Below are 11,258 nucleotides of genomic sequence, written 5' to 3' on the forward strand. Positions count from 1 at the left end.
TCCCATCTCTCTTTTTGAGCCCTGGTCGTTGCTATGGTAACTATTGAGAAGGAAAAAAACCGTTGTTTACCGCCGCGAATTGCCTCAAAGAAATGTAAACAAACAACAGAGCTTCCATCTCTTCCCAACAACAAAGCTCACGATCCATTGGAAGGTTACACTCCACTGAAGGCTTTGAGGAAACGTATTCTGATCTCTGCTGTGATACGAGAGAGTACTGGGAAGGTCATCCTGTGTGTTTCAAATGTCAGAAAACGAGAACATCCAGGTCGTTGTGAGATGCCGGGCAAGGAACGCCAAAGAGACATCAACAAAGAGCGCTGTTGTGGTCCATGTGGCGGATGAGTTGGGCGATGGGGTGGTGTTGAATCCTTCTGATGAAACAGGAGTAGCTGCACAGTTGAACTCGAAGAAGTATGTGTTTGACAAGGTGTTTGGCCCCATGGCTGACCAAACGTCGTTGTTTGCAAATGTGGCATCACCGCTGTTTGATGAGTTCTTGAAGGGTTACAACTGTACACTATTGGTTTACGGTATGACATCTACTGGTAAGACGTATACGATGTCTGGAGACAACTCGATTGTAAATGGACAGCTGAGTGAAAGAGCCGGTATCATTCCTAGAATGCTCATTAGACTCTTCGAAGTACTTCAGGATGCCAATGGAGTGGTGCACGAGGACTACATGGTTAAATGCTCCTTTGTTGAGCTCTACAATGAAGAATTGAAGGACCTTTTGAGTGAGGATCCAAAGAAGAAGATTAGAATATTTGATCAGAAGCAGTCCATGACAAATGAACCAACATTGGGACAGATGAACAAATCTACAATCCATATTCAAAACCTCGAAGAAGTCATTTTGAGGAATGCAAACCACGGTTTGAAAGTCTTGGAAAGTGGATTGAAAATACGGCAGGTTGCTGCAACAAAGATGAACGACTTCTCAAGTAGATCTCATACAATATTCACTTTAAATCTCTTCAAAAAGGATCAACAATCCGGTGAGCTTTTTAGAATATCTAAGATGAACTTAGTGGATCTTGCAGGTTCAGAGAATATCAGCAGGTCTGGTGCACTGAACCAAAGAGCTAAAGAGGCAGGATCTATCAACCAGAGTTTACTAACTTTGGGCAGGGTAATCAGCCTCTTGGTTGAGAAGAACAATCAACACATCCCATACAGGGAGTCAAAATTGACACGTCTATTACAAGATTCTCTTGGAGGTCGTACAAAGACTTGCTTAATAGCAACAATATCACCAGCCAAGATAAATTATGACGAGACTCTAAGCACGTTGGAATATGCCAACAAAGCCAAGAGTATTCAAAATAAACCACAGATCGGTTCCACTCTATCTAAAGATGTTTTACTTCGAGAGTTGAGTCTAGAATTGTCAAAGACTAAAGCAGATTTAACCTCGACGAGGTTGAAGGATGGGATCTATATGGACAATGACAATTATGAAGAACTAATGAGTGATATTCAGGAGTATAAGACAGAATTAGAAGAGTATAAGAGATCACAAGATACGTTGAAGAAACATAACGATCAATTGAAATCGCAACTACAAGATACCGAGAATCAGAGCAACACCTACATCACAATGATAAATACACTCAATGCTACTGTTGAAACTCTTCATAATAAAATTGATCAACAACGGGAAAATGAAAAAAATCTTATGAGTTCAAGTTCAAAGTTCAAAAATATCATAAACTCTATCAATGAGAACTTGGCCGTCTTTAAGAAGTATGAGGATGATACAAAGACAACTATCAATAATGTGAATAAAAGAGTGACAGAAGATTTGATACAGAGGATTGTGGGTATTCTGAGCAATACCAATAAGGACATTGATATCTCTCCTAACATTGCCAGTATCAGCGAGGAGATAAGCGAAATGATAACTGTCCTTCAAAGGTCTACCTACGACGCTTGTAAGAACGTTGGTGAGACGATTCTCTCAAAATTTCCAGATCTTTTCAAGGATTTCGATTCGAACGTATCTCAATTGGGAAACTTGTTGAAAGAATTTCAGCTGGGATTGAACGAACAATTCTCAAATCTCTCAAAAGAGAACAATGACTTCAAAGCTGTGTTGAATGATTCTCTATTTCAAAACCATGCCGATATTGTGAACTCCGTTGTATCAAAGACTCAAAAACAGCTCGAAGACGATGCTAATCAACTACTTAACGAGTTTATTGAAGTGATGCGGGAGAAGAACAATAAACAACAAGAACTGGTTGCTGAGAAGATTCGTCTGGCTGTCTCTGAATCCCTTCAAGCCGAAAAGGATGTGTTGGTACCAGCTAAAGAGCGTTGGGAAAATGCGTCAAGACAGATCATCAACAGCTGTGATTCTCGGACGTTGGATTTCCAGTTTCAACACAAACATGAACTTTCCGAGATTTCTACTAGACTTAAAGAAACCAGTCGTTTTACAAACTTGTCAAAGACAACAATTGACAATGAATTGAAGAATATCAACCAAGTGACAACCGACTTTTTGAATAATGGTGCGGTGCAACAAAGCCTTGATGATATTAAATGTAAGTTCTCAATGCTCGGCGATCAAAAGGATGAACTTCGAGAGGTTCTTGATCACTCAAAGGATGGGTTTGTCAGTATCCAAGATGAACTTCAACGGAAAATTGTCGACAATACCACGGTGGATTCCCTTGAAGAGCAAGACGTTGATACACTCATTGGTGACCTTGAACAGGAGCAGAAAAATATTAGACATTCGCTATTGCCAACCGGGAAGACTCCGAAGAGACAGGCTTTGTATATACCAAAGAAGAAGGTCAGCGACTCGTCACAGGAGGCACCTCCCAAGTTTGAACTAATTGGAGAAAGGTTTCAGAATCGGGAAAACAAAGAGAACAATGCCAATGAGCCAATAATGAGGAAGCGTAAGTCAGATGAAGAAATCACTCCAAGGCACACCAAGAGGCCTGTTAATAGATATATGAGATCTCTTCCTGACTATGGGAGGATACCGAGAAGATGAATAGAAGGCAATTATTGGTGACGGTATATGTGTAGTTGTATGGATGTAATATGACACATTTAAAAATTCCATGGGAATTTTTGCAGCTCGTGAAAGTTCCAATGCTCTTTTACTCACTATACGAACAGCTCAAACCGAACACCAGCCTTGATTCGTTTAAAATCAGCGTTGCAGACTACTTGGCTATGGCTCTTACTCCTGAACAACAGGCCAAGATTGTATGGTATTGTGTTAATTATGCTCTATAGCTTTTTAGGCGAGCTCGCCTGTACCGTGTGAAGTTTTCACTGACATTATGTCTCATGAAGGATGAGAATAGGCGGAAAGCCTTGGAAAGGCTTAAACAGAGAGGTCATATACGAGGAGATAACAACAGGGTCGTGAAGCCTGCTATTCCAGGTAATGAGCGTACCAATCTCGGGGCTGTGGTGTTGACAGAGGCGCAGAGAAGAACAATTGAAGAGAATAGACGGAAGGCACTTGCTAAGCTGAAGGCCAAGCAGGACAACTTCAGAAACGCCTCTGGCAGCGAAAACAGGTCGTTGGACGATTCGAAAAGGAAGCTGTATAAGCCTTCTGTCGTCACGTCTCAGTACATTGAGTACGACTTGTCCAAGGTTAAAGACACTAAGGGAGGCTACATCGACGAGACTGGCAACGGGGAAGGACCCGAAGGTGCTGGCATCGGCAAGAGCCTTGACCAGTGGAAGGACGAGCAAAGGGTCATACGGGACCTGCCACCTCCAACTGATATGGCTAACGCCACCAAATGCTTCGAATGTGGAACCTTTGAGATTGATCAGCAGCTTTGGGAGGTGTTCAAGTGCCGTGTCTGTAAGAGATGTGCAAAGGCCAACCCTGACAAGTACTCACTGTTGACAAAGACCGAGTGCCGTGAGGACTACTTCCTCACTGATCCTGAGCTCGAGGACCAGTCATTGCTACACCGTCTCTTCAAGCCAAACCCCCATTCCAAGTTCAACAGGATGCAGCTGTTCCTGAGGTATCAGGTCGAAGAATTCGCCTTCCAGAAATGGGGAGGGCCCGAAGGGCTCGACGCAGAGTGGCAGAGACGCGAGGAGTTCAAGGTCAAGCGAAGAGAGAAGAAGTACGAGCTCAAGATGAAGGAGATGAGGAAGAAGACCAGGGCAGAGGAGTACAACAGGCGTCTCCGGGAGGGCAAGTTCGACTCCAAGCACGTGCACGTGTGGTCGCAGGGCTTCGACGGGGGCACCGACGACGACGGCCTGCCACTGCTCCGTCGTCGGTGTGTTGATTGCGGCTTTGAAGTATCAGAGGTTAACATATGAGAGCTCGTGGGATTAGCATTGCCGCATTAGGCAGTCTACCCAAATAGGAAGTTTGTTTACGTTTTTCCCTGCCTGCCCGCTTATCAACACTCCCTCCAAATCACCGTGGAAATTCAGCCATTTTGGTTGCTTTGTTTCACTTGTTGATGGGCTTGTCGGCGTAGATAAAGGCCCATTTGCTCTGTGCTCCGTCTCGCCATCTGACTGAACCGTCGTAGAAGAAACACACCCTCCAATCTTGCCACCATGCCAGAGATATCCACAGGCCCAGCACCGTACTTGGATGTTCCGCCATATGAGTCTGTCTCATCGTATATGAACAACAGCACCAGTGCTCGCAGAGACTCGATAGTTTCGCACAAGAGCGTGTCCGCAGGGTCGATCCTCGACTTCTTCCGTCCGCTGAGCACTGTGCACAGCGAGGTTGACGATGAGGACCACATCAGCGAGCGCTCTCCGCTGCTTCAGGCTCAGCTGAGAGCAGACCCTTCATTCGACCCTGATCTCATCTCTTCGTATCCGTCTAAGAAGGACTCGCTGGCACAGATCAAGCGGATGGTGTCGCATTCGACCATCAGACACGTGATGGACACAGGCTCCTTGCCTGAGCTGGAGACCACGGTGGGCAACGAGGTACAGACGCTGGCGAAGTACTCTGTGCCGTTGGTGATCACTTTCCTGTTGCAGTACTCTTTGAACGTTGCGTCTGTATTTAGTGTTGGCAGGATTGGGAGCTCGGAGCTGGCTGCCGTGTCGCTTGCTGGTATGACTGCCAACATCACGGGCTACTGTCTGTTCCAGGGAACCTCCACTTCTCTGGATACACTGTGTGCACAGTCGTTTGGACGCCGTGACTATAGATCTGTTGGATTGCACTTTATGAGATGCACCATCTTCCTGCTATTGATCGACGTGCCGGTGACGCTGATCTGGACCCTGGCGTCGCGTCCGATCTTGACGTTTATCGTTGATGACGTTCGCCTGGTGAACTTGGCTGTGAGCTATCTGAGAGTGTTGTCCATTGGCTTGCCTGCCTTCATCCTCTTTGAGACTCTGAAGAGATTCCTGCAAGCGCAAAACATCTTCCACGCCTCGACGTATGTCATTCTCGTCGCAGCTCCTTTCAATGCGTTTCTGAACTACTATTTGGTCTGGGGAGCCCCGAAATTGGGGTTCATTGGTGCTCCTATCGCCATTGTCTCTACGAATTATCTCATGGCCATACTGCTATTATTGTATACAGTGTTTGTCGATGGGTATCGTTGTTGGTGTGGGTTCTCCACTGACCTGTTGCGTCACTGGTCAAAGATGGTTTACCTCTCTGTCAACGGATGTGTTGGTGTCATCAGCGAGTGGCTGGCATTTGAAGTAGCCACGTTGAGTGCAGCAAGATTCGGCACGGTCTCCCTGGCTTCCCAGAGTGTCATTGCAACCATATGTGTCCTGTTATACCAAGTGCCATTTGCCGTTAGTATCGCAGCATCGACAAGGGTTGCCAATTACATCGGCGCAGCTTCCACCAAGTCGAGTATCACGGCATCGAACGGTTCGATCATAGTGTCGCTCATCATTGGTGTGATGAATGCGCTGATTCTTACTTTTTTCAAAGATAACATCATTGTGCTCTTTACCGATGACGTCCAGGTGATTGAACTGTCGGAAAAGATCATACCACTTGCTGCAATTTACCAAATTAGCGACTGCGTTGCAGCCGTGACCGGTGGTGTTCTGAGAGGCCAAGGTAGACAAAAGATGGCTGCGCTGTGCACATTGGTGTCGTACTACTTGATATCTCTGCCAATTGGGTTTTGGTTGGCATTTTGGATGGGAATGGAGCTGTTTGGGCTCTGGGCAGGCTTGTGCATTGCCATTATCATCATCTCGCTGCTACAATTGGCAAGTGTGCTGCAGTCTGATTGGGAACACATCATCCACGAGTCCATGGATGATGCCCTAGAAGAGAGCCATTGTTCTAACGAGATTAGATCTGTCATTTCGACTGGAATTGACCACATTGCGTCTATATAACTGGGCAGCCAGAAGGATAAACTTGTTCATTAATATATGTAGTGAGAGAATGTAGTAGAATTGAAAAAAAAAAAAAAAAAGCTCGTCATACGATGTTGTTCATTGTACCCACTGGAGAGCCCCTTCTCGATGCTGGTGGTGTTGGTAAGAACTGTGGTCTGACAGGGGTTTGCAAGGTGCTGTCGACTTGAATTGAATGTTTCAATATCGTGTGGTATAGTTGTGTCACTCCTTGTAGTTTTGAATAGAACTGAAGCATGTTATTTGGCAATTTCAGCACTGTGTCGTATGCCATCTGGGTATAGTATTTTAGCTGATTTGGATCCAAAGGTTCAACAAAGTTCAACTCTGACTGAAACGTTGAACTGGTGGCATGCTGTGGTAAATTGGCCTGGAGAATGCTCAACAGCACCTGCGCCAGCTGAGCAGGGTGTAGTTCCATGAGCTTCAGCTCCAATAGACAACACTCCATGATAAATCTCTTGCAGTTGATGATCTCGACTTTATCAACCATGTTCTCCATCTCAAACTGTACCAGGTTGTTCTCGTAGAAGTCCAGGAGCCAATTGGTCATATGAGGTTCACAGATGTCCCAATTAAGAGTGTCCAGGATGTGTCTCTCCATCTGTACAAACATTCCCTCGTCGTACTTCTGATCATCCTGGCATAGGATGCACAGCTCGCTCAGTCTTGGGATTCTTGCCCTTGGGTTTGGGCCATGGAATCTGCCACCTGTAGGCACCGTTGTGTTGTTGATGATGTGGTTGCAACCTCCTGCTGTCTTTGCTGCGATCCATAGACAAGTAGCTAGTACTAATTGGAGCTGTTCTCTGAGCACTATTCTCTTCGAGCAGTAACGGTCGAATAGGCGTACTGCCTGGTAGTAGATGCCGTAGGTGACTTTGGTCTTGATGGAGATGTGTAACAGGAACTCCAGGATTGGAGCTCTGAGCGAAGGCTTCAGCTCTGGCTGTTGTGAGATCAAGGAAAGGTCCGGCTTCGAGATCTTGGCCATGGCATGCAATGACTGTGAAAGCTCATCTCTATATTCCAGTATAGTTTGGCGATGTGTTAGCAGTTCACTTGTGGACAATTGGAACGGGTATTGAATCTGTGTGGCAGTGACGACGAGACCTGGCATGCTTGCAGAGAGTGAATGGGTATTAAACAATGTGCGAGGTGAAAGAGTGGGAAGGGTGCTAACGAAACCAGAAAAGAAGAAGAGGAAGAAGAACAGAAACTATGTCTATAAGAATTATCCCCCAAAGGTCTGTGATATCCTTCAAAACTCCCTGTCCTTTCTGTTTACTACTGCTTTTTCCATAAAGGGAGTTCCCCCCTCGAGTTTATGTACGATTTCACTCAAAGGGCCGACGAGCATAAACTGAAAAAAAAACACACGCACACAACACAACATTCTCTGAGGTATCAAAGTGAATAACAATGCCCGGACCGGTATGGGCGTGGAGAAAGGGGCACGTCGAGGATTTACTACCTGTCCTCGTCGTCGCACATCGTCACCACTGTTACTACACACACCCCTTTTTAAGTATCAATTACACCTTCTTGGTACCTTGCGAATGGGCTCCTGTCCCTTCACCGATCCCCTTTGGCTTGCTCTTTTGATTAACTTCCAATTTGCGCCTGTTAAGACAAAGAAAACGCGTTCCCCTTCAGAAAAGTTTGTACGTTATACCGCGTCTTTTGGCCAAAGGGGAACACCTGGAAACTTTTTTTTTGGCTTCTGCCTCTGCTGTGAGGCTGCGCCTGCGCGTCTGTTTGTTTACCGTTTGGGAAACCTTAAAAGCTGCGGAAAAAAAACACACGCATAAACATAGTGTGATGTGATTCTGTAAGTGTGTATTTGGAGAGAAAACACACACACACACACACACACACACACGTTCTAGAATCTTTTTTATGCATTTGGGTTTCAAGGTTGGGGGTGTTTACTTCAAGGATGGTGGTCAATGCTGTGTAGAAGAAGTTTCAGGCACAATTGGAGGTGTGACTGGTAAAGGTATTCCAGAGGCACACCCACAGGTTGGGGAGGGCAAAGAAAATCACCAGATCGCTCATGTAGTGAAAATAGGGACGATACAGCAACTTTTGCATCTCACGGTATGTTGAGTGCACTAAAGAGTGCTCTGTCGAGCTTCAATTGATCAACGCTCCCAGGAGAATGTGTGGTAGATACCGACCCGGTGGCTATTTTCGCAGCGGAGGGACGCATCTCGAAGGGTTGGATGGGAGGGCCAGAGATTCGGGGGCGTGATTTGTACTCATATCATGTGATTAGGACCCCCGGAACTCCCGTCGCTGTGGTTTCCGCATAAAACCCAAAAACTCTAACGGCCTCAATGATGTAAACACAAACAAAATCGTAAACAAAACAAACAGACAACTTTGAAAGGGGGAGGACATATAGCCATTCGTACTACGAACTAGTGGTCTGACAGCAGCTTTCACTTTACCGGGTGCCATTGTTTATTTGTTGTCCTTGTACAGTTTACGGGTTGAATTACGGCTCAGCTGTGCGCTTTGTTTTCCCAAGGCTGTGATTGCGAGCTGGAGAGAGAAGTAGCGAACAGTGGTTAGAACTGTTGGTGAGAAGTGCTGGCAAGAACTGTTGGTGAGGCAATGTCCGATACTCCAGGCGTTGCACAATGGGCATTCAGATCCATATTCAACAGACAGACGCCGATGTCCAAGTACACTCAGATGAAGAGAGATGATGCTGCAAGGGCCAACGATGATGTGTCACATTTTGAAGATTTGGACGACACTTTCCATTACAAGCGAAGAACGAGGGATGGACAACGACTACGTTCCCAGGACGACTCGACCTTGTTGAGGAAGAAAGTCTCTTGGGACTCGCTGAGGAAACGGTCAGCTAGTCTGGGTCACCAGGCACACGATTCTGATGACGCTCATACAACTTCGGACACTGTGTACACACTACCGAGTGAATACCCTGGTAAGTTCCCGAAATACAGAGGCTCAGAGAATGACGACGTTCTTCTAACCTCCAGTGCGACGAGATCTGGCTTGAGAGATGCTAATGTGAACATGCAGAGGAACACATCATCGTACTCAAGAAGTACAAGGCCCTCTGTACCCGACACAATGTACAATGCTGATGACGATTACAAACTCTTGAGGCAATTGGACGACAACGATCGAGAATTGGAAGAATTACTTAGGAATTTTGAGAATTCGAATGACAACTCAATGAGTTTGAAATACGAAGCTCTAAAGCGTGAATTAGCCAATGAGTTGATCAAATCTCAGAAGTTGTACGATGCCTATTTTAGAGACGTCAATAAGCACACAGAGTTGAAAAAACGTTATAGACAATTGGAAAGATCCTTGGATGTTAAAGATGTTTCGTTGAGAAATGAGAACTCACGACTAAGGGCTCAAGTTGCCAAATTGGAGGCGAAGTTAAGGGATGACGACTCTACGCTGAATGGGTTGAGATCAGACTTGAATTCAAGTTCTAAACTGGAAGTTACACTCAGAAGGAAGGTTAAGTACCTTGAGGATAGGTTGGAGCAAGAGATTGAAACTTCTAAAAGAGATAAATTCGCACTAGAGGAGAAGGTGTATCTGCTAGAGATGAAGTGTAAGGAATACGAAGAGAAGCTCTTGAATGGCCATGCTCTGAACACCAACAGTTTTGCCAACTCCGCTAAAGAACGGCACACCAATCGATCTGCATCGAATGATGATACGATAGACCTCTTGATTAGAGACGTTGGTATATGAGCCTCATCTTTTAATCTTATGTTTTACTGAACAAGACAAGCGCACGTAATAGAAAAAGACCTAATGACTCAACCAAAACCTCAAAACATGTGGGAAATATGAAAATTCTTCCAACACAGAGCTTTCAAGGTCTCTCTCACTTCTATGATGTACCCTATAGCAGTTCCATGACTTCTCTAAAGCTCGTTTTCGTTTCATCATATTTTGCATCTAGTTACTCTGTCCATCAAATGTTTCTTTGGACGCAGACGATTTTGAGCGAGACCTATCTCGATATAGTAGCTGGTTACCATTTGAAATGGGTCTCTTTACTAGGTTTCAATGCATCCCCCCCCCAGTCGTCTTGCTCCGTTAAATCGACGGTTGTTCCTGGTATTAAAAGATTGTAATATTTTATTACGAGCGTTCTGATTCGTTCGACCTTGAAGAATAATTGGGCTGCTAACCTCGAGTTGAGGTCTTAAGATACACAGAACGGTTTCTCTAAAGGAAATAAAGTATAAATTTCCCATACATTGGTAGGCTTAGTCTTTGTCATCTTCTTTGCTTGAAAAGCTTTCTTCGAATCCTCTAGATGTAACAGCTCTCTGCGCTGTATTCAATTGAATTAATGAAGGCTATTAAGTTAAGTAATGATATTTTTAATATCTCAGGCTGGTAATTCTGTAGCTCTTCCATCAATGTAAAGTCTAAGCATGTCTCCATTTGATTCTCCAGTTGTTTCTTGCTTACTTCCAAGAGCATTGGCCTCATCCAGTGCTTGTTCTGTAAGGCAGCTCAGTGACATCGGCTGAAATAAACAGTAGAGCCATCACACCGTCAAATTTAAATTCTTCAACTTCCAGCGTCTGCTTAACTTCGATAGCCTCTAGGACTTCATGTACGTGCTTTATGGAATATCCTACGATGATATTAGAGAGCTTGATATTATCCTTCGTTCCAGTCGATGGCATACGGAAACATGGGTCCTCAGATTTGAAGACGTTTCCATCTTCATATACATCATCATTCTCTTCATGAGTAATGCACATAGATTGAATAAATGGTGTGCTGGAGGGTTTCGTGGATGCATTTAGTCGCCATGCACTATTAGTCTGGGTACTTTGTAAATGAGTTACAATAGCTGGCTCTTGATTTGG

The 11,258-nt window shown here is 44.9% G+C and overlaps 5 protein-coding genes across 5 annotated transcripts; 4 read left to right on the forward strand and 1 right to left on the reverse strand.

The window, feature by feature from the left end:
• Positions 1-142: 142 nt before the first annotated feature.
• Positions 143-3,037, forward strand: CIN8 (kinesin motor protein CIN8). The gene has a single exon (XM_020215337.1). The coding sequence runs from the start codon at positions 245-247 to the stop codon at positions 3,011-3,013; it is 2,769 nt and encodes a 922-aa protein (XP_020069866.1). The 5' UTR covers positions 143-244; the 3' UTR covers positions 3,014-3,037.
• Positions 3,038-3,147: 110 nt separating this feature from the next.
• On the forward strand, positions 3,148-4,446 carry RAD14 (DNA repair protein RAD14). The gene is made up of 2 exons (XM_020212030.1): positions 3,148-3,231; positions 3,322-4,446. The coding sequence occupies exons 1-2, from the start codon at positions 3,199-3,201 to the stop codon at positions 4,321-4,323; spliced, it is 1,035 nt and encodes a 344-aa protein (XP_020069867.1). The 5' UTR covers positions 3,148-3,198; the 3' UTR covers positions 4,324-4,446.
• A 462-nt stretch (positions 4,447-4,908) lies between these two features.
• CYBJADRAFT_128951 (MATE family efflux transporter) lies at positions 4,909-6,351 on the forward strand (the record flags this gene model as incomplete). Its single annotated transcript, XM_020212809.1, has 1 exon — positions 4,909-6,351. The coding sequence occupies one exon, from the start codon at positions 4,909-4,911 to the stop codon at positions 6,349-6,351; it is 1,443 nt and encodes a 480-aa protein (XP_020069868.1).
• CYBJADRAFT_101913 (cyclin-like protein) lies at positions 6,187-7,650 on the reverse strand. The gene has a single exon (XM_020212031.1). The coding sequence runs from the start codon at positions 7,490-7,492 to the stop codon at positions 6,437-6,439; it is 1,056 nt and encodes a 351-aa protein (XP_020069869.1). The 5' UTR covers positions 7,493-7,650; the 3' UTR covers positions 6,187-6,436.
• Positions 7,651-8,991: 1,341 nt separating this feature from the next.
• Positions 8,992-10,119, forward strand: BBP1 (Bbp1p; the record flags this gene model as incomplete). The annotated part of the gene is made up of 1 exon (XM_020213744.1): positions 8,992-10,119. One exon carries the CDS (start codon positions 8,992-8,994, stop codon positions 10,117-10,119), a length of 1,128 nt encoding a protein of 375 aa, XP_020069870.1.
• Positions 10,120-11,258: the final 1,139 nt, after the last annotated feature.

This window comes from Cyberlindnera jadinii (assembly GCF_001661405.1).
Source record: "Cyberlindnera jadinii NRRL Y-1542 unplaced genomic scaffold CYBJAscaffold_9, whole genome shotgun sequence".
NCBI classification, from domain to species: domain Eukaryota; kingdom Fungi; phylum Ascomycota; class Saccharomycetes; order Phaffomycetales; family Wickerhamomycetaceae; genus Williopsis; species Williopsis jadinii.